Genomic DNA, 25,490 nt, shown 5'->3' on the forward strand with positions numbered 1-25,490 from the left:
AGGAGAATAACCAGGATGGTGCAGCGGTGAGGGAATCACTCCTAGACATGGGTTTTCAGACCATTAAAGGCAGTCCCAGGAACACTGCCAGGGTCCCTTTTAATAGGACTAGGAAATCTCAGAGTGGCCATATTGAGCTCATTTCTGTCAGTTTGAGCTCTTTCCTCTTTCAATCTCATGGAAGATAATTCTCTGATTGTTGATAACAACTCTTCTCTAACTAGCGTTGGTATTTGTTCTGATCTACTCTTACAAGATGAGGTATTGCTAGTTTTCATTTGGCTCAGCTTAGTGTGATTTGCTTTGGTCTCTGCTACAATAAAAATCCCATTTTGTGTGAGAAAAATTTAACAATTGGATGATAAGGCAACAAGATAGCAGAGCAGCGAGCTGTGAGGGCAAGATGGTGACCCCATCAGTATGGAGAGTTGGAGAGGAAGGATTCAAACATCTTCAAGGCTCGTGCTGGTGCCCACTCTGGTACCATGTGTCCAGCTCCCTGAGGAAGAGAGAGAGTGAAGAGTTAGGATCAATGGACATCACCATCACGCTGAGAACTCTGACTCCACACACCAATTCCATCTTTTTCCCTTTCTGAACTAAAAACAGCCCATAATAACCAATGCCCAGTGAGGTTGATTGCTTGACACTGTATCAGTGATGTCATAGCAGTCATAAAGCCTGAATATTATGACATCATAGATGTAACTTAGCAACAGAGTTTTATTGATAGCAATGTTGCCATGCCAACCAGCTACCCAATATTCAAACACAAATCTGATCACAAATATCACTGCCATGTGTGGATTTGCGATTTCCAATCAATTGGGTCTTTTCTGATGAGTCACAAAGTTGCTGCCTCCTAATCAATTCTGTCCTTTTTATTGAGAATTCTAGGTGAAGGACTAGTGTAGAACATCAGCCAAGCTCAGAGAGCAGGGATGAAAATGGGGAACAAAGATCGAGAGCCAGTGACTAGCTGATGTTATAGATCTCTGGAGTAGAAAACTACAGGAAGTGACGGGGCCTGTATAGAGAAAAGCGTCCACCACCAACATCTCAGGCCAACTAGGAATGTTCAATAAATGACAGCCTTGCAAGCAAAGCCCCAGGAGGAATTAAAACAGATTGGAGGGTGGAGTATCACAGGGGGTGTGAGAGACAATGAGGGGAGTATCACAGGGAGTGAGAGACGATGAGGGGAGTATCACAGGGAGTGAGACGATGAGGGGAGTATCACAGGGAGTGAGACGATGAGGGGAGTATCTCAGAGAGTGAGACGATGAGGGGAGTATCACAGGGAGTGAGATACGGTGGGGGGAGTATCGCAGGGGGAGTGAGATGATGAGGGGAGTATCACGGCGTGAGAGACGATGAGGGGAGTATCATGGGGAGGGGAGTATCGCAGGGGGAGTGAGAGACGGAGGGGAGTATCGCAGGGGGAGAGAGACGGAGGGGAGTATCATGGGCAGTGAGAGACGGGGAGGGGAGTATTGTGGGCAGAGAGAGACGGGAGGGCAGTATGGGCAGTGAGACGATGGGGGAAGTATCACAGGGCAGTGAGAGACGGGAAGAGTGTTACGGGGTCATTGAGATGGGAGAGTATCAGGTCAGTGTGAGACGGGGGGAGAGTATCGGGTCAGTGTGAGACGGGACTATATCAGGGGTCAGTGTGAGACGGGAGAGTATCGGGAGGGGTATCACAGAATTCAGTGTTGGGGGGAGGTGAGTGGGACATCACAGGGGTCAGTGTTGGGGGGAGGTGAGTGGGATATCACAGGAGTCGGTGTTGGGGGGAGGTGAGTGGGACATCACAGGGGTCAGTGTTGGGGGGAGGTGAGTGGGATATCACAGGGGTCAGTGTTGGGGGATATGATTGGGGTATCACAGGGGTCAGTGTTGGGGGATGTGATTGGGGTATCACAGGGGTCAGTGTTGGGGGGAAGTGAATTGGACATCACAGGGGTCAGTGTTGGGGGGACGTGAGTGGGATATCACAGGGGTCAGTGTTGGGGGGAGGTGAGTGGGGTATTACAAGGGTCAGTGTTGGGGGAGGTGAGTGGGATATCACAGGGGTCAGTGTTGGGGGAGGTGATTGGGGTATCACAGGGGTCAGTGTTGGGGGGAGGTGAGTGGGATATCACGGGTCAGTGTTGGGGGAAGTGATTGGGGTATCACAGGGGTCAGTGTTGGGGGGAGGTGAGTGGGATATCACAGGGGTCAGTGTTGGGGGGAGGTGAGTGGGACATCCCAGGGGTCAGTGTTGGGGAGGTGAGTGGGGTATCACAGGGGTCAGTGTTGGGGAGGTGAGTGGGACATCCCAGGGGTCAGGTGTTGGGGGGAAGTGAGTGGGGTATCACAGGGGTGAGTTCTCCTCGGTGTCTGGGACAATAACTGTACCTCAAACAGGGTCACCAGGACAGGTTATCTGGTCATGATCATATTTCTGGTTGTGGGACCTTGCTGGACATAATTTTGCTGCTGTGACTCCTACATTACAACAATAGCTGCGCTTTATAAAAAAACTTAATTGACTGTAAGGTGTTTTGGGACAGGCTGACGTTGAGAAAGGTGATATATTAATGCATGTTGTTCTTTCTTTCTCACATAAGTGTAAGTGTAGTCATCACTCTGCTTCATTCAGTGACGTGTGATCAGTGTATCTTATGTTACACTTTTATTGCTTGTGTCACTGAGGGTGCAGATTCCACGATTACTCACATGATTCTACATTAGGTCTAAGGGAAAAGCAACATAAAGAAGGAGTTACCTTGACAGTCAGGAAGGTGAGGTTCCCAAACTGCTCGTAGAACCCTGCGATCTGGTCATTGTAAATCCATGGTTGGTAGTCCAAGGTTTTCTGGTGGTGAAACAGTCAGTTAGTTAGCTAATTAATTATTCATTGGGAATGACACACCTGTAGCTCAGCTCTTACTGAAGTTCAAAGTCTCCACACAGGCTGGAGATTATATTTTCCACATTAATGAGCTGCAAGATACATTGTTATCCCAGTGTCTCAGAATCTGCCCAGCAGTGTGATAGGGGCAGTTCAACAGATTGTTAGAGAAATGCTATTGGCCTTTCATATAGATAGGACATTGGAGTGTTGACTCGTGTCAGGGCCAGGCACTCAGTATCTGGGACCACAGCAAGTTCCCATCTGCAAGGTGCAAACAGATTTAACCAGAACGTTGACCACACTCTCCCCACCACTCCACCCGAGGTTGTTGATTCTTATTTGGGTTCAGTCGTACAGACCTAGCATCTTTCCCAAGACCATCATCCTTCATTTGATGAATATGTCAACACCATCGAGGAGAAATAAACTCATCCACCACTTTAAACATTCACTCCCTCCACCGTAGGCACAAAGCGGCAGCAGTGTGTACCTTCTACAAGATGCACTGCAGCAACTCACCAAGGCTCCTTCGACAGCACCTTCCAAATCTACGACCTCTACCATCTAGAAGGACAAGGGCAGCAGATGCATGGGAACACCACCATCTGGAAGTTCCCCTCCAAGCCACACATCATTCTGACTTGGAACTATATCACCATTCCTTCACTGTCGGTGAGTCAAAATCCTGGAACTCCCTTCCTAACAGCACTGTGGGTGTACCTACACCACATGGACTGCAGAGGTTCAAGGCGACAGCTCACCACCACCTTCTCAGGGGCAATTAGGAGTGGGCCATAAATGCTGGTCTAGCCAGCAAAGCCCACATCCCGTGAATGATAAAAATCCTGAAACTTCAGCAGACTCTTCGTCATTGATCCCAGCCTCACCCCACATCCACCCACACACTTTCCAGCAGGGGTCAGTGATCAGCAGCAGGGAAACTCCCACCTATCTGCCCCTTCCTGAACTACAAACATCTCCATTGCCCCTACACCTGGGGCTGAATCAGCTGCCTAACGGAGCACAAAATGTGACAGTAATAATATTACAACTTGGAAAGTTTACAGAGCCATGAAGCTTTGAAAATCAATATGATACGTTTCAGCTCCAGTCCGCGTATCGAGAACTATCCTACATACCTGCAGATTCAGTGACTGCACAAACCAGTTTCCACCCAGGAAGTTACAGGCCACGTCAGTGTCACCATTGTAGACCAGCACACGGAGACCTTTGCTGAGCAGCTGCAGGTAGAAATCATGCATGGTGCTGTAGATACGTTCGTAGGTGTCACTAACCACTGTACTGCAAGTGGAGGAAATGGTTTAGCTCAGGTTAGAATAAGTGCATCGAAATTAATCCCAGTTTCAGTTCTTGAGTTTAGAAGGGCGAAGGGTAATCCAACCAAGTTGTTTAAAATTAAAAAGGAGTCAATAGGTTAGATTTTTGTTAGTCAAGGGGGTTAAGGGTCAAAGAACCAATGGAATTGAATGAAAGACCAGTTATGATCTTATTGAATGGCAGAGCAGGCTCGAGGGGCTGGACTTCCTCCTGTTAATGCTCGTATTGAACGCACCCAATTGTAAATCCAGGTAATTAGATCATTACAGTTGCTGCATTTTACTTAATTTTCTTTCTTAGAAACAGGTTTAATGTAACATGCATTTTAACCAGTGAGATAACCAAAGCATTTTGTCATGAAGATGTACTATATAGAATAATAATTTATATCATCAGCTGGACATCTAATTTATAATGTCATTGACTGATCATATAGAACTTGTTGCAAGAACACTTTTGCTAAGCAAAGGACATTGGCCCACAGCAGCTACTATGTTGTATTTGTGAAGAACACATGCTGTTTTATGGAGGCACACAGTTTGCGGAGCTCTCAGAAACAGTGACTGAAAGGTCACATGACCCAGTTCTTGGGTGTAAAATATACTGAATTTGAACTAACAGAGAGACTGGCACTGGGGCAACAACCTTAAGCCTCTTTCTCTGGAGCCTCTGTCAAAGCTGAGCTGTTTGTGATTTGAAAACCCACCAGAAGACCTCATTGCTGTAAACTGAGACCTATTAAAGGAGGATTCCAAATCAACACCACTGTCTCCAAGAGGAAAGAGAATTAATGGGCCATAACTGTTCCAGTGTGAAACCCAAATACCAGCAGCTCCTGTGGAAATTACCCTTCAGCTATAAACAAACATCCAGACAATCTGTGAATAAATTTTTTCTGATCTTACTTTTTACTTGGGCAAGTTTTAAGATCTGATATTCTACAGAGTTTTATTTCTCTTTTGCCTGCTTGAGGGGTGGTTGTATGTGTTGTTTTTGCATTAGTGGGTATATTTGTATAAATATACATATTTATAAATTTTAAACCTTTTGTTAATAACTTCTGAAAACTAACACTATTTGTTAACTTAAGGAACCTTGGCTGGCTTACACTGAGTACACTTAAGTATATTTATAAATATTGAAATGGCAATGTCGCTTTTTAAATTCAAACTCTGTAAAACCAACTCAGGAGTGGGACACGGAGAGGAGCCTGTTCACTCCTCCTAACTTGGTTTGAATAAAATAATACATTACAATAAACTAAGCCAGAACAGACATCAGAAATATCAACTAGTGAAAAATAGACTCATTAGTAGTTTATAGCACAGGAGAAGACCATTCTCCTATCCTTCTCTGCTCCAATTAAAGTAGTCCTAGCATCTCGATTCTCTCATAACTGTTATTCCCCATTCCTGGCAGAATTCTGGTGAATCTATCCAGTAGAGTCCCTTTTATAATAGGAGGTCTGAACCTACAAAATACTGTAACTGTGGCCCAACCAACGCTTTGTATAAGTTGATTATTATCTCTTCACCATTATTTATAAAATCCAAATTCAATTGGCCTTTTTACAACTGCTTTATCTATCTTTATTTGAACTTCCAGCGAATTAATAATTTGAACTCTTGGGGGTCTCTTCATCCACACCCTTCAATGTCTTTCCATTAAGCACACACTCCATCACCCTAATTTTTCCTCCTAAAATTATTCCCTCTCACTTATCCACATCATGTGGAAGTTTCCAGCTGACAACTCATCCATTAACATTTCTATGTCCGCTGGAAGTCTTTTCCAGTCCTCAGTTGTTTTCCAAATCTTTTACTTTTGGGGGACATCAGCAAACTTCAAGGTTATGGGGTGAATTTTCACTTTTACCTACAGGAGGTAACAGGTCAGCTGTCCAATTTATACCTTCCTGATTTTCATTTCCACTGACCCCATTTGAAGGGGTTAGAAACTGGGCCAGGTGCAACCCAGGCATTTGATCCACGAACAGGAACATTCGGCCACTATTGAGGTTAGACTAACTTGATATGATGCCCAGTTTATCCCACTCCAGAAACTTGAGAACAAAATCTCAGCTGACACTTCAGTGCAATACTGAGGGGGTGCTACACTGCTGGAAGTACTACCTATCAAAGGTGTGTCCTGCAGGTCAATAATGCCAGTTTGCCCACATGTTCTCTAACCTGCAGAGTTGCCATGGCTGCACAAAGTCTGGGATATGTAGGGCCTTTCTCACATCTGCGCGATTTAGCCAGATCCACTCAGCAGTATCATTCACACATGGGGGAGCCAAGTTCCTTTGTGTACCTGCATTCTGGTAAGAAAGAAAGAGAAAGTACAAGTAACACGATGAGATACACATACATGTCAAAAACAACTAAACCCAGTGTATATATATCCCCATCCTCAATGATGGAGGAGCCCAGCACATCAGTGCAAAGGGTAAGGCTGAAGCATTTGCAACAACTTTCAGTCAGAAGTGCCAAGTGGGTTATCCATCTCGGCCTCCTCCGGAGGTCCCCAACATCACAGATGTCAGTCTTTAGCTAATTCAATTCACCCCACGTGATATCAAGAAACAGCTGAAGGCACTGGATAATGCAAGGCTATGGGCCCTGACAGTATTCTGGCAATAGCACTGAAGACTTGTGCTCCAGAACTTGCCATGCCCCTAGCCAAGCTGTTCCAGTACAGCTACAACACTGGCATCTACCTGGCTATGTGGAAAATCACCCAACAATGTCCTGTACACAAAAAGCAGGACAAATCCAACCCTGCCAAATACCGCCCCATCAGTCTACTCTTGATCATCAGTAAAGTAATGGAAGGGTTCATCAACAGTGCTATCAAGTGGCACTTGCTTACCAATAACATGCCCACTGATGCCCAGTCCCGCCAGGGCCACTCAGCTCCTGATCTCATTATAGCCTTGGTTCAAACATGGACAAAAGAGCTGAACTCCCGAGGTGAGGTGAGAATGACTGCCCTTAACATCAAGGCAGCATTTGACCGAGTGTGGCATCAAGGAGCCCTAGCGAAACTGGAGTCAATGAGAGTCGGGGGAAAACTCTACACTGGTTATACCCAGCACAAAGGAAGATGGTCGTGGTTGTTGGAGGTCAGTCATCTCAGCTCTAGGACATTACTGCAGGAATTCCTCAGGGTAGTGTCCTTGGCCCAACATCTTCAGCTGCTTCATTAATGACCTTCCTTCCAATTATAAGGTCAGAATTAGGGATGTTTGCTGATGATTGCACAATGTTCAACACCATTTCTCAGATACTGAAGCAGCCCATGTCCAAATGCAGCAAGACCTGGACAATATCCAAGCTTTGACTGACAAGTGGCAAGTAACATTTGTGCCACACAAATGTCAGGCAATGACCATCTCCAACAAGAGAGAATCCAACCATTGCTCCTTGATGTTCAATGGCATTACTATTACTGAATCCCCCGCTATCAACATCCTGGCGGGTCACCATTGACCAGAATCTGAACTGGACTAGCCATATAAATACTGTGGCTACAAGAGCAGGTCAGAGGCTAGGAATCCTGCACTGTGTAACTCATCTCCTGTCCACCATCTACAAGGCACAAGTCAGGAATGTGATGGAATACTCCACACTTGCCTGGATGAGTGCAGCTCCCACAACACTCAAGAAGCTTGACACCATCCAGGACAAAGCGGCCCGCTTGATTGGCACCACATCCACAAACATTCACTCCCTCCACCACCGAAGCACAGTAGCAGCAGTGTGTGCCATCTGCAATATGCACTGCTTGAATTTATCAAGGTTCCTTAGACAGCACCTTCCAAACCCACAACCACTACCAGCTAGAAGGACAAGGGCAGCAGATAGGTGGGATAGGAAGTTCCCCTCCAAGTCACTCACCATCCTGACTTGGAAATATATCACCGTTCCTTCACTGTCGCTGGGTCAAAATCCTGGAACTCCCTTCCTAACAGCACTGTGGGTGCACCTACAACACATGGACTGCAGCAGTTCAAGAAGGCAACTCACCACCATTTTCTCAAGGGCAACTAGGGATGGGCAATAAATGCTGGCCCAGCCAATGAAGTCCACATCCCGTGAAGGAATAAAAAAAAAATCACAGGAAGATAGGCAAGAAGGTTTTAAAAATGTACTCCAGATAATTAGGAAATATTTTACAGTGAGATCAAGAAATATATATATATAGAAGGAAAATGCACCATTGGGATTTTGTAGAACTGGAATGAAGGGGAAAGAGTTGGACACATCAGAATTCTATACAGTGAGAGTGAACAGAAGGGGTTTGGTCCATTGGGAGTGAATGGGCTCATTGGGATTCTATACAGTGGAACTGAATGAGATGTGGTTTGGTCCATTGGGAGTGAATGGGATGTGGCTGGGCTCATTGGGATTCTATACAGTGGGGGTGAATGGGAAAGGGTTGGTATGAAAAATGGTAATAGATGATTTGTACCTCTGTTATTCCAAACTTGTAAAATCGGAAGAGGTTCTTGAGTTCTGTGAGGAAGCGCGAGTTACTTGCTCCTATTCCCCCAGCACATTTCAGGTACAGCGAGTATATATTGAGTCCACTATTGTAGATGATCGTAAAGACTTCTCTGACCTGTAAAGAAAATAATTTTTCATTGACTGTTTTTTCAGGTTATTGAGTACGTATAATCTTGTCAACTTTGCATCACATCTGTCTCTCTCTTCAACTGCGAACATACATCTGGGCTAGGTTTATATCTACATATAAACTGACAGTCACAGACACAAATCCATGAAGATGGAAGGACAAGTTGGTAAGGCTGTTGAAAAACACTATGGGATCCTGAGATTTATACACAGAGGCAGAAAGTGCAAAATTAAGGAAGTTGTGCTAAATGACATGTTAAACTGAGACTTGTCAACCTTAGTAGAACAAAAGGACTAGGAAAATATTCTGTGGTGCTGTTTGAAGCAGATTAGGGGAATTCTCCCGCGTCCTGCCCTTAGAGGCAGAGGGTGCAGTATTGGTAACATCATTGGACTAATAATCCAATCGCTTATGCTCTGGGAATGTGGGTTCAGCTCCCACCATAGCAGCTGGTGGAAAATAAATTCAACTAAAAGGAAAAAAAATCTGGAATTGAATGTTAGTCTTACTAATAATAACCATGTGTTGTAAAAACCATCTGATTCAGTAATGTCCTTCAGGGAAGGGAATCTTCTGTCCTTACCTGGTCTGGCCTACATGTGACTCCAGGTCCATAGCAATGTGGTTGACTCTTAACTGCCTTCTGAAATTACCTAGCATGTGAAGGGCAATTAGGGATGGGCAACAAATGCTGGCCTTGCCAGCAATGACCATATCCCATGAAAGAATTTTAAAAAAAATTCTTCAGTCAACATCACTGAAAACGGATGATCTGGTATATTACATTGTGATTTGTGGGATTTTGCTGTGTGCAAATTGGCTCCCATTTACAGCAATACCTTGATTTCAAAAGTACATCACTGGCTGTCAAGCACTTTGGGATGTTCTGAGATTGTGAAAGGCACTATAGAAATACAAGTTTTTCTTTCATATGTCCACAGTGTGCAGAATAAGACAGTGAGCGAGTGACCTGGGGGCAATAAGTGAATGAAGGGAACCTACTGATTCTTGGCAGTAGTAGTTATTGTTATTGACGAAGTTGCAGGATTCACCTTGGCAGCAATATGTGTTCAGGTCTTTCCACAAGCTAAATCGGGTAAGAAAGAAAGAGAGAAAACTGTGATCCAAGTCATAACATCTGACTGTGCCTTTTGTGTGTTGAGGACCAGACACCCTTATTATAAGAGACTTCCTCCTCTTCCCATTCCAACCCTTTGTCCCGGTCTCCTCATGTCAAGTTACTTGGTCCTCCATGAACTGAGTTCCTTACCTCAGCAGGTAGGAGCTAATAGGTTCATTGGTGAGATAGTGGTGTAGTGGTAATATCATGGGACTGGTAATCCAGAGAACCAGGCTAATCGTTTGGGGACATGGGTTCAAATCGCACCACAACAGCTGGTAGTGATAAAATTTAATTCATAAATTTCCCTCCCTAACAGCACTGTGGATGTACCTACACCACATGAACCGCAGCTGCTCAAGAAGGCAGGTCACCACACCACCACCTTCTAAAGGGCAATTAGAGATGGACAATAAATGCTGGCCTAGTCAGCAATGCCCACATCCCATGAAAGAATAAAAAAAATCTAGAATATAATACTAGTCTCAGTAATGGTGACCATGACAACTATCATTGATTGTTGTAAAACCCATCTGGTTCACTAATGTCCTTTAGGGAAGGGAATCTGCCATCATTATCATGTGATTCCAGTCCCATGGCAATATGGTTGACTCTTAACTGCCCTCTGAAGGGGCTGAGCAAGCCACTCAGTTCAAGGGCAATTAGGGATGGGCAACAATGCTGGCCTTGCCAGCAATGCCCACATCCCATGAAATTCTCCCCTGTTACACTCTCTTCTCCCCCTGTATTCCCTCCTCCCAATCTCACCCCCCAACACCTTCGCCACCTCCCAACCTCACCCTCCCCAACACCTTTGTTCCCCCACCTTCCAACCTCAACTCCCCCTGACACCTTCATTCCCCCCTCCCAACCCCCCACTGGTACACTTCCTCTCCCAGTCAAATCTAGACCTTCCTCTCCCAACTCCCCCGGCTCAGTACACCTTCCTCTCCGACTCACACCTTCCTCTCCCCCCCACCGATCATCTATAGCAGCCCATGGCCAAGACCGTGATGCCCCGAAGTAGACCCGAGACATCAACAGGGACCTCCCACCTTTCGTGAGCTGCTTTGCAGTGGAGCCAAATCCATGAGAATCCTCCAAGCATGTGATACACGTGCTCCCCCAGGGTCTGGTAGCTGTAGGGCTCCAGCATCTGCTCCTCGGATGTCAGTGATTGGAGCAAGACCCTAATAGTAAGCCCAGACTTTTGCACATCACACATGTCCAGTCCTGGGCTGGCATGTTTTCCCGGCAGGATGCAAAGCGGGTTCCCGCCAGCCTCCACCGGGATTGGTGTTCTGCCATGCCGGACACCATCGGGTGATCCCACTGTGCTGTCACACCAGTGTTAAACTGATTTTTGGTCTTCTTGCCACATTGCTCTCCCACCACCACCCCCAACCCACCCCCAGCCCCCACCATGATGCCCAACACCAATGGGGCCTGAAAATTCCGGCCCTTGTTCCAGGTTCTGCCATGAGGGGAAATATTTTCTTTGCATCTACTCTGTCCCCCTCAGAACCTTATATGTTTTAATAAGATCACTGCTTTGAATGGCAGCCTTGCTGCTTCAACGGGAACAGGTCATGCCCCGTTGAACAGGGCTGCCGACCTGGTCTGTGCAATGCTTCAGGTCGGGTGAGGATGCTGCCCCTTTTAGACCGACCTCACGCTGTGATTTAGAACACCCGGTTTGGAGGTTCAAATACAATACCCACGTGTCGCCGAACAGCCCATGGTAATATCCAAAATAGACGAGTGACTGGTCGTTGAAATATGTGCTGCTCAGTCCATTCCCGACTGCATACCCCTAGAACACAGAATGTAGCATCACCACAAGCTGGGCTCCTGCCCAACTCCCCCCCACCTGGAAGACGGTGACTCCAGGATATACGAGTGCTGGCATTCCACTACCGCTTTGTCCATTGGAGCCAGTCTTCACTTGCAGGATCCTGGGGCCAATGCTCCCCATACCAACAGCAGCGATGTGCGTAAAACAGATGACACCAGGGATTGGCTGTGGGATTGGAGGTTGTTCCATTGCACCTACTCACCAAGATACCCAAGGACAGCAGCATACATCAGTGGCTCAATGGGTATCATTCTCACCTCTGAGTCAGGATGTGTTGCATTTGAATCCCACTCCAAAAACTGGAGGACAGAAATTGAACCTGACACTTCAGTGCTGTTGTAAGAGTGCCTCATTGTCAGAGGTACTGTTTTTTTTGATGAGACATTAAACCAAATCTTCACCGTGCCATCTCAGGTGGAGATAAAAGATCTCACAGCACCATATCTAAGAACAGCTCTGTAATTCTCCCTGACCAAATTATATTGATCAGAGATCAGTAAAACAGATTACCTGACAATTATCACTTTGTTGTTTGTGAAAGATTACTGTGATCAAATTGGCTGCCACGTTTCCTACATTAAATAATGACGACACTTCAAAAGTACTTCCTTGGCTGTGAGACTCTTTGGGGCATTGTGATAACGTACTGTATCAAATACAGACTCTTCATTCTTTCACACTAACACACCCTATAACAAAATGCTTCAATCCCATTTATGGGGATGGGGGCAGTGACCCAGATTACAGCAGGACAACCACCCAAACAATAGAAGGAGGAACACGAGGCCGGGGAAACACACGAGAGGCTGATCCTGGGTTCCATAGCAAAAGGAAATGCAAATACCTTGAAGTTAATCTTCGCTGGGCCATTTGCGATTTTCAGGCTCAGGGTTGGCACATAGACACCCCCATAACTTTCACCCGTGACGTAGAAGTCATTGCTCCTGAAGCTGGGAAACTTTCTGAAGAAATCCTGCAGGGCCAGGTAGTTGTTCTCTGCGACCTGTTGAAGTGGGGAGGAGTGGGGGTGAATACGACACTGGGGTTAGTGCTGTGCTTCCTGCAGGGTGAAAAGACCCACAGAGGACCTGCAAGCGTTAGTCATTGATAGTACTGAGCTAAGGGTTGTTGGCTGTCCTGAAAGCTTGGAGATGGAATTTTTTCATGTCCCAAGACATTCCAATGTCAGCTGTGGCTCAGTGGGTAGCACTTTTGCCTCAGGTTCTGAACTTATGGGTTGAAGCCCCATTCAAGAGATTTCAGCGCATAATCCAGGCTGACACTCAGTCCTGGTACTGAGGTTGTCTGCACTGTCAGATGTGTTGTCTTTCAGACAAGACACTAAACCAAGGTTCAAAATGCTTCTCTGGTGGATATTACAGATGCATGGCATGACTATGAAGATGACCAGGGGAATTTTTGCCAGTGTCCTACTATTTGTGGGATCTTGCTGTATCCAACCTTGGCTGCAATATTTCAAACATTACAACAATGACCACGCTTCAAAAATACTTGCTTGGCTCTGAAGCACTTTGGGACATCCTGAGGTTGTGAAAGGCGCTATAGAAATACAAGTTCTTTTCTTTCTTTGACCTGTTAATTAAATTGCTCTCAGCTACAGAACACAACATGTGAAATCCTGGGGATCTATTGTTTTTGATATGTTCAGATTTCAGCGAGGCTTCTAACACTATTACCAAACAAGTGATCAGAATACAAAGTAGGAAGGCATCGAATAGCGGTCAAAAATCTGAGGAGGTTTGAAAATTGATTAAACTAGAGAAAGCAAAAGTGTTTTTGTGAATGGAGCCGCATCAGAGTGGAAAAAGGATCATGATTGAGTACCACAGGGATCACTGCTGAGGGCACATTATTAGGTGGGGACAAAAATGAAACTTTGCAGATGAATCCAAACAGTAGAGAAGAGACAAAATACACAGGAAAGTGGATAGTTTGGGAAAGTCGCAAATGAGTGGCATATGTTATTTAGTTAAGAATTGGAAATTATTAGTGCAAACATAAATCAAATAACTGGGCTACATGACACAACATAGAGTGATATGGGGTACTAGTGGAGAGTTCAGTGAAGCCAACAACATTGTATGTGGTAGCAGTAAGATGAATATTGTGGAGTGTAACCACAAGAATAGAAGGAAAATTCTAGTAGAGTATTGAACTGCACACAATACTAGTGGCTATGCCACAGAAAGAATATCTTGGCATTGGACGTCGTGCAACGGAACTGATAACTAACTTAAGACATCTGAGCTGTGAGGAAAATTTGAAGAGCCTGGGATTGTTTACTGTGATGAAGATAAGTCTTGGGAGAAGTTTTATCCAAGATTCTTAAAATAATTGATAAACTGAACCCCAATAAAAAACCCAGCATTGACGCAAGCTCTAGAACCAGTGGGTGTTTTAGGAGGAAGATGCACAGTTTAGTTTAAACTACTTCATAAAGTGGGTGGTGAACGTGTGAAATGGACTGTTGAGGAGGGGAAGTAGTGGAAGGGAGAATTGGATAGATATTTGAGGCAGTGGCTGATCGCAGAGTATCAGATTTTGGGGCTGCTCAGTTAAAGAAAGGAATATTTTTCTGTACCTTCCTGTGTCCTGACATTCTGAATTTTCCATTGATAAATGAAAGATTTCAAAGTATATTTATTGAAGTGGTTAGCAGGAGAGGGTTAGTTTTGTCACCAGACTGCAGTCATGGTGCTGGAGGCAGGATCTCTTTGTGTGTACCAGTTACCTAACGATTAAATCCTTTAAGTGTTTTTTATATTGCGATGGCCTGGTTACCCAAACTACTTCCCACTGTCACTGTTTAGTTCTGATCTTGGGACACTGGGTCCACAAGCTGACACCTGAATTAACACAGCTAAATCCTACTCCCTTTCCCAGTGGGAATGTTGAGGCAAGAGTTGGTATTCCAGATTCCAGACAGAGCAAGTGTAGTGAGGGCCCTGCAGCGTACACTTTACAGAGAGACATGCCCCAGTCAGGAAACACACTCAGTTTAAAGCAAGAAAAGTCCTGCCAGGACGATGGTGCACAGAAAGATCACATGTTCACCTATACAACAACTGTTGTCACATATCATAAGATAGCTCATTACATGAAGGACAATGAAACATTTCAATGTCAGACTCTGTGAAAACACAATTGAGCTACACAGTGGAGAGAAGACCCATCACCCTCAAAATCAGAGCCAGGAGAGAGGGCAGAGAGCACTGGAGAGGGAGGGGGGAGAGAAGAGCAGAGGCCTCAGTCTCTCAATGAAGAAAATGAAGAAGAAGCTGGTGATGTGTAAAGGTTCAGGTAGAACTAGGTCCACCTCAATCAACAGTCTGGATGGGATTGTCAACACCCACTGCTCAAATAGCTACCTCGTGTGACACATTGATTGTTGGATGCAAGAAATGAATGACCCTGTGTTTCAATGGTTTGGTGTTTTGTAATCTACAAGCGCATTTCTACCCACTCCTAGCCAGGAAATGGTGACCCAGCTCCCAGCAAACAGCTCTCACCACCTGGGATGTCCTAACAGGAGTGGCAGGTTGGGCACAATACCTCAATATCATTGGTGGCGTAGTTTTGATCATCCGAATAGGAGAAGCCAACCCCAGCCGGGGACTCCAGGTACAGAACGTTGGCCACTTTGTTCCAGCTGTACTTGTTGATGTAGAGTGTACTGCCATCTTCATTCACCTGGAAGCAAACACACTGGAGTTAACAGGATGTGACCTATCGACATAAATCTGCATTAACCAACTCCTCCACCCCCATCCCTGGACCCCCACACTCAACACACCACTGCACCCCTCTCATCAATAGCTCCCCCCACCCCACAGCCCCTTTCAGGAGCTCCTTGGCTATTTACTTCCTGTTCACTCAGTACACATTCTCCCATTTCATATCAAAATGCTATCCTCAGTTCCCCCAAAGGCTCAGAGTATAAATGTACAACCGTGCACTGCACTGAGCTAGACTGACCAGAAGATTGCAGGTTTCATCCCCAATGCAGGTTCCGGGAGTGGGAAGGAGAACAAGGGCTTGGGTTGTCCAATCTGCAAGCACCACCTCGGCTGGTAGGTGGGCATTGGGTCAGGACAGAACCAGGAACCCTGGCTGTTCCCTTCCCACCAGCCCAGGAGAGTTAAAGCCAACACTGTTGTCCTGATGAGGTTAGTCAACAATAAAACTCAATCATTACCTTTCAGTAAAGAAAGCACTTACATGTAAAGGTCCATTTTCAGCAAGGAGTCCCTCTATGGAACTGCACCCAGGCCCACCATTCAGCCACAGGACCACAGGGTCATTAGTTGGGTTTTGCTGAGATGTCAGAAACCTGCAGAAGACAAAACAAGTTGGAATTAATGTCTGCCACTGAGAACCCTGTAAGATCATGGAGAGATAAGGCATGGTTTCAGAATCATAGAATGGTTCAGCACAGGGAGTAAGATATTCAGACGATTGCAACCACACCAACTGGGATTGTCACTGGACTAGTAATCCAGATGCCCAGGGTAATGCTCCAGGGACCTCGGCTCAAATCCCACCACAGCACATGGTGAAATTTGAATTCAATGAAAATCTGGATTTAAAAGTCTAATGATGACCATGAAACCATTATCGCTTGTTGTAAAAACCCATCTGGTTCACTAATGTCTTTTAGGGAAGGAAATCTGCTGTCCTTACCTGGTCTGGCCTACATGTGATTCCAGACCCACAGCAATGTGGTTGACTCTTAAATGCAAGGCCAATTCGGGATGGGCAATAAATGCTGGCTTAGCCAGCGACGCCCACATCCCATGAATGAAAAAAAAACTCTCTGCGAGAGCAACTCAGATAGTTCCACTTCCCTGTCTGTTCCCTGTGGCCCAGCCAATCTTCTCCCTTCAGGTAATTATCCAATTTCCTTTTGAAAATCACAAATGAAGCTGCCTCCATCACACTCTCAGGCAATGCACTCCAGATCTTAACCACTCACCATGTAAAAAAGTTGTTGCTCATGTTGCCTCAGTTTTTTTGTCAATCACTTTAAATCAATGTCCTCTGGTTTTTTGACCCAGTCTTTCCCTATCTACTCTGCCGTCACTGGATTCACTAACCCTTTTGCAGGACAGTCCATCAGGGTCACTTCTGACCCTCGTTTTCTGAAAGTATTGATTCTATCTTTACTGTATGTTTTCAAGAAGGAGTTAGATATAGCTCTTGGGGCAAAAGGGATCAAAGGATATGAGGAGAAAGCGGTAACAGGCTATTGAGTTGAATGATCAGCCACGATCATGATGAATGGCGGAGCAGGCTTGAAGGGCCGAATGGCCTACTCCTGCTCCTAGTTTCTATGTTGACATTTTCCAGCAAGGGCGATCTAATTGAGGTCTTTAATATGTTAAAAGGCTTTGATGGGGTAGATGTGGATCATCTATTTCCTTTATTGGATTACCCTTCAGGAACGAAATTAGGAAGTAGTTCTTCCACCATAGGGTAGTGAAAATCTTGAGGTCTCCCCAAAAAGGCTAGGGATTTTGGGGGGCAATTGGAGCTTTCAGGAGTTCTGTTAGGTAAGGTCACCAAGCGTTATTGAGTAAAGTTGGGAAGATTGAGTTGAGGTACAGGTCAGCCATGAGCTAATGGATGTGTTTCCCACAGGGGTGGGGGGGAGTGTAGGTGGGGGGGGTGGGGGGGGGGGGGGGGGGGGGGGGGGGCGGTGGCATGTAAAATAGAGGGGGGCATGTAAAATGGGTGGATGCCCATCCAACTATCCCGCCCATCCCTGAGCACGCCCCATAATACGGGGGAGGGGGGCGGGCACTGAAATTGCCAGCCCGCCTGCCATATTTAAATGAACAATTAAGGGTCAATTAGACTTGTTATGAAGATAATTGACTCTGATAATACACTGCCCACGCCATAAAATGTTTGGTGTGGGCAGCAGGGCAGGAGCGGGCACTTACTTCAAGTGCTTAGAGGGCGGCAAGGAAGTGGGGTGGGCAGTGGTGGTTTGCTTTTTGGGGGCTGCCTTTTACTGATTGTGGGGTGGCCCCTCTTAGATTGAACACCCCCTTCCTTCCTACCTGCTTCCTTCTTTAAACACCACCCACCCCACCTCCCCACACCAACACTGCCCCTCTCCCTAACCTACCCAAACCATCCCAGCCCAAGATCCCAAATTACCTGCTGTGGGGTTCCAAGGCATTGGGATCCTCTCTTCACCATTACTTCCGGCAGTGGCTACTGATGCCTTCCTGGCACTGCTCTTGCTTTGCGTGCATATTACTTTAGTAATACCGGTAGGAAAAAAATTACGCAGACAGAAGCCGGCGGAATCTGGCAACCCTCCATGTGAGCAATACTCAACAAAATGTCTTGCGGGCTACAGGTTGTCTGCCACTGATCTAGAAGGACAAGGGCAGCAGACACATGGGAACACCACAACCTGGAAGTTCCCCTCCAAGTCACTCACCATCCTGAGTTGGAAATATATCGCCGTTCCTTCACTGTCACTGGGTCAAAATCATTGAACTACCTCCCTAACACCACATGGACTGCAGCGGTTCAAGAAGGCAGCTCAGCACCACCTTCTCAAGGTCAATTAGGGGTGGGCTATAAATGCTGGCCCAGCCAGCGAAGCCCACATCCCATGAATGAATAAAAAAAATTCAGCCCAATAAATGGGGGAGAAAGTAGGAGGGGCTGAATGGCCTCCTGTTCCAACAGGATTAGCTGTGTGAAGCCTGGACACTTTTCACTTCCCTATCCCAGAGGCAGTGAAATCAACTGCTATACCCAAACTGCTATCAGAGAGCTGACAGTGCCTGTCAAAACCGTTTGAACAAAATGTTGAAATCTGTTGTGGGGCAGTTTCTCTTCCCTCATTTGGAAAGTGGCCGGGGCAATTGGCAGGATAATTCTCTTTGATAATTCCACTGCCTCTGCTCACAGACTCCAGTTCTCACACCACACAATGGCTGATGCACAACAATTTGACCTCTGTAACCTTCAAAGAGGCAATGAAAATGTTTCAATTAGTCAAAGTCAGTTCCTTTATATGTCTTGTGAGTCTAACCTACAATTCCAATGTTCAGAATTGTAAATAAAGTAGGATGGTACTGATTATGGGGTTAACAGGGCTTTGATCATGGAGAGTTAAAAGATGGGAGTGTAAGTCGAGTGAGAGAAAAAAGACTTGCATTTATATAGCACTTTTCACGACCACTGGACATCTCCAAGCGCTTTACATCCAATGGAGTACTTTTGAACCGGGGTGAAGTGGAGTGAGGTAATATAGGAAACACTGCAGCCACTATGTGCACAGCAAGCTCCCACGATAGCCATTTGATAATGACCAGATCACCAAGATTTGTGATGCTGGTTGAGGGAAAAGTATTGGCCAGGACAGCGGGAAGAACACCCCTGTTCTTGGGATCTTTTACATCCACAGGATGAAGCAGATAGGGCCTTGGTTTGACATCTCGCCCAAAGACTGTACCTCCAAGAGTGTAGCACTCCCTCAGTACTGCACTGAGAGGGGACATGTCTGTAAAGTTGGTGAGTGTTCAAAGAGATAAGAAAGTGCTCTCTGACACCACTGTCCACCACCAGCCTGCCCCACCCCAGGCCAGCCTGACTTCTCAAACATGTGAAATGTCTGGAGAACAATAAGTAGAGAGAGTGAGCCATAATGCGCATGTGGGAGGGGAATTGTCTATGTGACTGCTGCCAAACTCGCTTACCAACATTTTGCACTGTGGCCATTCTTACATACTGAGTTATCATAGAATAATAAAAAATCTATGGTGCAGAAGAGGCTATTTGGCCCATCCTATCTGTACTGGCTAAAAAAGGCTTATTCATCCTAACCCCACATTCCAACTCTTGATCTGTAGCCTGATGGTTATGCGCTTGAAATAACTCAAGTATTTTTAAAATTCAATGTGGATTTCTGGCCCTATCACCTTTTCAGGCAGTGAGTTTCAGACCCTCACCACCCTCTCGTCAACTCCTCTCCAGAGAGAAAGGCAGCCTTCCATCTTATAAATCAATGGTTTGTGTCATGGTGGTCAGTGCTGTGTTTAGCATCGCCTGGTGTGGCTAAGGAGCCTCACTTTGGCATGGCCATCTCTGCTTCATTTTCTGCTGAGGAAGACAGCGGGCTGAGAAGGTGCAGGGTTTTCTGGCCTCTGTTTTCTCTGGGCCCTCTTCTCGGCCAGCTGAGCTTTTAATTGCTGCTCACCTTTTCCAATGCCCTTTTAACAAACAGTCAGCCTCCAGTGCTCATGTCCGTAGTCTCTCTGGTGCAGTCACAATATACATGTTTATGTTAACATGACGCATTGAACTGTATAAATATATATTATATATATATTATATATAACTATATAAACTATATATAATTGCACACCTTACCTTCACGCCACCCATTCACCTTTCATATAGAGAGAGTGCACAGAATGGGAAGCATTATATTCCAGTTGTCTGTGTACAGAGTCAAGCCTCCTGTTGTGATCCCTAGGTCATGCTATCATTTACCTAGATTTTGGGTAGGTGAGGGTGCCGGAACTGTAAATAAGTTACAGAGGGAGGTCAGAGGGCTTCACAAAGCCCCAATGAGTTTGTTACTCTTGAGATTAAAAAGGTGCCTCTTTCACAAGTACTTGATAAATAAAAATTATTGGTCAGCTGACTCTCTGGCTCCTGATCCATGCATCTGCATTGAAATAACAAGATAAGGATTATCCCTGCATTTATCAGATGATTTAATCCATAGTGCCTCTGCATCTATCAATGTTCTTGGATGCTTCCCCTGACTTTTAAGTGGAACTTTTACATCTCTCCCTTCAGTGCATCCATCTCCAAACACCTCAGGTTCCACTTCCAGAACAAGTACTATTTCCCCCTTCAAATCTAATCTGGAGGACACCCTTTCCCACCAAAACCTAGGTGAATGATACAAGGATCATCACAGGGAACTTTGCTGCATGTGCTAACTACTGAAATATAATATATGGTGCTCAAACTCAGTCAGGCAGTGAAGGAGCAAACACTGGAGCCCAGTCTCTATGCACATAAGCTTTTATTAACAGAGAAACACACATTGCATTTCATGCAACAAACACATTTTCAGTCTGCTCCTATATATTTGTGCACAAGTGAGTCCTCAACTAATGCCTACCAACTGGATATAATAACCCCAAATTGATATACATTTAACACATGGCATCCCATGTGTTCTCTATATGAAAGGTAAACTGAATAAACATGCAAGGAACAACAACCACCTTTGACATAATAAAACACGCTCATAGGAACATTATAGAACAAAGTTTGACACCAAGCCACATAAGGATATATCAATAATTTTTTTCCAATAATTTATATAGATTTTTCTTTTCCCACCTATTTCCATTATTTTTAAATGTATTTCCATCCATTGTTTTATCTCTACCTTTTAGCCTATTTCGATTCCTTCACCCCACCCCACCCCCACTAGGGCTATCTGTACCTTGCTTGCCCTGCTTTCTACCCTTAATTAGCACATTCCTTAGATAATATCACCACCTCAACACCTCTTTGTCCTTTTGTCTGTGACATCTTTTAGTTATCTCCACCTATCACTGGCCCTTTATCCAGCTCTACTTGCCCCCCCCACCCTCCCCCCAACTTAAACCAGCTTATATTTCACCTCTCCATTTTTACTTAGTTCTGTTGAAGGGTCATTTGGACTCGAAACGTTAACTGTGCTCCTCCCCGCAGATGCTACCAGACCTGCTGAGTTTTTCCAGGTATTTTTGTTTTTGTTAAGGATATATCAGGGCTGATGACCAATATCTTGGTCAAAGATGTAGGTTTTGAGGAGCATCTTAAAGATGGAATATGCGGGTTAGGGAGCAAGTTCCAGAACTTTGGGCTCAGGCAGCTAAAGGCATGGTCAATGGTGGATCAATTAAAATGGGGTGCGTAAGAGACCAGAATTAGAGAAGCAAAGTTACCTTGGAAGGTTGGGAGGGATGCTGAAGGAGTTTACAGACATAGAGAGAGCCAAGTCCATGGAGGGTTTTGAAAACAAGGTTGATCATTTCAAAATTGAGGCATTGCTTAACTGGGAGTCCAAATAGGTCAGTGAGCATAGGAGTGATGGGTGAACAGGAATAAAGACATGGGCAGCAGGGTATTGGATGATGCCAAGTTTGTGGAGGGTAGGAACAGAGGAAATAGGATCAGGAGTAGGCCATTCAGCCCCTCGAGCATGCCCTGCCATTCAACTAAATCATGGCTGATCTTCAACCTCAATGCCATTTTCCCACACTATCCCCATATCCCTTGAGATCTTTAATTTGCAGAAAACTGGGTAGAACATGGGAGGCCACCCAGAAATGAGTCGAGAGGTAATAGTAGCAAATAATCTTATATTTAACTATTTATTTTAACCACGCTGCAATAACTGTACAATATAAATCCTATCACATTACAGCTGTGTGTGTAATGACATCTCAGCCTAAACCCCCCTCAAATATCCCTCCAATCTTCTTCATTTAGGATAACTCCAGGATTCTGCGCCCTCTCCATCAATGCACATCATGCCACTTATAGCAGGAGGGAGTCAATAGGGACATTAAGGGGTGGGGAAGATGGGGGAAACATAGGTACAATGGAGAACTTTGGCTTTGTAAGACTTATTTTCTTCTCCTTTGTGTCAGCTGAGGCTCAGCTGGTAGCACTCTTGCCTCTCAGTCACAAGATCCTGTGTTCAAGTCCTATACTTTCAGGACTTGAGTGTGTAAAATAATATAAAATTAAACCAGAAAATGCTGGAAATAGTCAGTAGATCTGGAAGCAGCTGTGGAGAGAGAAACAGGCCAATGGGTTTTTGTTAAAAAGGAACGAAGGCTGACACTCCAGTGAAGGGAATGCTGTACTGTCAGAGTGCCATCTATTGGATGAGATGTTAAACCAAGGCTCTGCCTGCCTTTTCAGGTGGACCCAAAAGATCCCATTGAAGAAGAACAGGGAGTTCGCCCCAGTACCTTGGCCAATGTTTCCCTCTCAATCAACCTCACAAAAACAGATTATCTGGTCATTATCACATTGCTGTTTGTGGAAGCTGGCAGTGCACAAATTGGTTGCTCCATTTCCTACATTACAACAGTGGCTACACTTCAAAAGTAGTTCATTGGTTGCAAAGCGTTTTGAGACATCTGTTAGTCATGAAAAGTGCTATATAAATGCAACTCTTTCTTTTCTCTCCCCTCTGACTCTTGCTGGGTATATCCCACAATCAGTCACACTGGGAAAAATTTTCCCCCCATTGGGGGGGAAGTGCGGGAGCGGGCACGGGTGGGTGTGCCTCCGATCGGCGCCCCTGATTGGGAGCACGCCGCCATTTTATGAGGGTGGGCCAATTAAGGCTCGCCCAGCGTGATGTCCGCTCGGAAGTGCTATGTGCTCCCTGTGCGGGCGGGGATTCCCTCAGCCAGGAGGATTCCCTCAGCATGCGCACGAAAGAGCGCACAGATCTCCCTAAGGCTGATTGGCTCCGAATTAAAATTTTTAATACAAATGATAAAAACATTTCCCTGCCATGTCCCCTCATGTGACGTTGTCGCATGAGTTGGGACATGTCCATAACTTTTATTGAAAGGTTTGATAAAAATTTAAATACCCTCATGAAACCTCATCCCGCCTATGGTTGAGGTTTCATGCTTTTTCCGAAGCCCACCAGGGCTCCCGGCCTGCCCGCCAACCTTAAGGTTGGATGGGTGGGTCCATTAATTACCTTAATTACTTTTTAAGTGGCCTCAATAGGCTGTTGACAGGTCGGTGGGTGCACAGCTGACTCGGCTGCGCCCCCGCTGACCTGAAAATGGAAATGACGCAGGGTGAGGTCGGGAGTTCCGCCCGATGTCATCCTGTGTCATTTTACGTGTCGGCAAGTGGGCCCCACCCCCCCTTGTCGACCAAAAGATCCTGCCCACTATGTTACCACACCCCCACCCATTCTTCCTGCCCAATCCCAAACATTGGATCTTAATGAGATATTGAACAGTGGAGGGCATCGCTCAGGAATTAACTGGAAAGTGATTTGTGCAGCTTTCACTGCTTCTGTCTCACTTAATGACAATCTCCCCCAACTCCAACTCATCAACAAGTCCAGAGTTTAGTTTAGCTCAGTTATAATGTCCAACTCTATATGAACCAGGGATCTAATCTGGGATCTTCACCCACTGAGAGCTCAGGAGATTGTCAGATACGAGCTCTACTTTGTCCCCAATACCAGGGTAGGGTGTCCAGTATCTCACCTCCTGTACCATTCACTTACCAGTAGTGTAGATGTTGGCCAGGAGAAGCCTCCAGGTATCCAGACCACTGCTTGAAGTTGAGTCTGGTGTTGAAACCCGGCAAGGACAGGACTTCATCTGGGGCAAAGTATCCCAGAGCACTGCTCACGCAAAAAAGCAACAGCAAACACCGCCACATCATTGCAAAGCAGGTAGAGAGAGAGAGACTGAGAGATCAACAGCCAGAACCCAGAGAGTCCCTGAGGAATGTGGTGGCTGGGGCAGCCAACTCCCTTTTTAACCGGGTTAGGAATAGGATGATCACATGACTGATGGAAAATCACACAAGGAGGCAGGGAATTATAATAATATTAACACATGATAAGGAAACAAATCACAAGGTATTAAAACAAACACTGGAATGATTTAAACACAGGTGATAATCTGTCATTTGTACTGGGAAAGGTTCAATAGTTTTGGTAAAGTAATTAAATAACCTGTGTCCTCAACATGTCCTTTAAATACATGAATACACTGTAGATAATAACTAGTGCTCCTTTCAACCATTGTTATATTTTCTAGGACGTCCCCTGGGAAACTGTGTTTGCCCAACAACTGCCTGATTAAAGAAAGACTGCTATTTATATAACAATTTATCACATTCTCAAGGTGTCCTAAAACAGTTCGTATTCATTTTTTATTTGTTTTTGTGATGTGGGATGAAAGGCCAGCATTTATTGCCCTTCCCTAATTGCCCTTGAGGTGGTGAGCTGCCTTCTTGAACTTGTGTAGACCATGTGGTGTAGGCATTCGCATCTTGGTGTTAGGGAGGGAGTTCTACGCTTTTGATCCAGAGACAGTGAAGAAATGGTGATATAGTTCTAAGTCAGGACGGTGTGAGACTTGGAGGGGAACTTGTAGTTGGTGGCATTCACATGCATCTGCTGAACTTTCTTTCAGGTTGTAGGGGCTGTGGATTTGGAAGGTGATGTCTAAGGAGCCTTGGTGAGTTGCTGCAATGCATCATGTAGATGGTACACACTACTGCTACTGTGTGTCAGTGGTGGAGGGAGTGAATGTTTAAGGTCATGGATGGGGTGCCAATCAAGTGGGCTGTTGTCTTGGATGGTGTTAAGCTTCTTGAGTGTTGTTGGAGTTGCACTCATCCAGGCAAGTGAAGAGTATTCCATCACATTCCTGGCTTGTGCCTTGTAGGTGGTGGACAGGCTTTGTGGAGTCAGGAGGTGAGTTATTTTCCACAGAATTCCCAGTCTCTGACCTGCTTTTATAACCACAGTATTTATATGGCTGGTCCAGTTCAGTTTCTGGTCAATGGTAAGCCCCAGGATGTTGATA

The 25,490-nt window shown here is 45.4% G+C and overlaps 1 protein-coding gene across 1 annotated transcript; it reads right to left on the reverse strand.

The window, feature by feature from the left end:
- Positions 1–24,381, reverse strand: LOC144673293 (lysosomal protective protein-like). The gene is made up of 11 exons (XM_078535207.1): positions 24,176–24,381; positions 16,090–16,201; positions 15,424–15,561; positions 12,695–12,853; positions 11,717–11,808; positions 9,878–9,962; positions 8,711–8,860; positions 6,427–6,557; positions 4,039–4,201; positions 2,771–2,860; positions 1–499 (listed from the first exon to the last, which is right to left on the reverse strand). The coding sequence occupies exons 1-11, from the start codon at positions 24,334–24,336 to the stop codon at positions 416–418; spliced, it is 1,365 nt and encodes a 454-aa protein (XP_078391333.1). The 5' UTR covers positions 24,337–24,381; the 3' UTR covers positions 1–415.
- Positions 24,382–25,490: the final 1,109 nt, after the last annotated feature.

The sequence above is a fragment of the Cetorhinus maximus genome, unplaced genomic scaffold, assembly GCF_964194155.1.
Source record: "Cetorhinus maximus unplaced genomic scaffold, sCetMax3.hap1.1 HAP1_SCAFFOLD_325, whole genome shotgun sequence".
In the NCBI taxonomy this organism is placed as follows: Eukaryota; Metazoa; Chordata; class Chondrichthyes; order Lamniformes; family Cetorhinidae; genus Cetorhinus; species Cetorhinus maximus.

Excerpts from the sequence above, each read along its gene's own strand:
- LOC144673293 (XM_078535207.1), bottom strand. The coding sequence starts at position 24,336 with ATGATGTGGCGGTGTTTGCTGTTGCTTTTTTGCGTGAGCAGTGCTCTG. Across the intron at positions 16,202-24,175 it reads GGCCAACATCTACACTACTG|GTTTCTGACATCTCAGCAAA; the intron begins GTAAGTGAATGG and ends TGTCTTCTGCAG. Across the intron at positions 6,558-8,710 it reads ACAAGTTTGGAATAACAGAG|AATGCAGGTACACAAAGGAA; the intron begins GTACAAATCATC and ends CTTTCTTACCAG.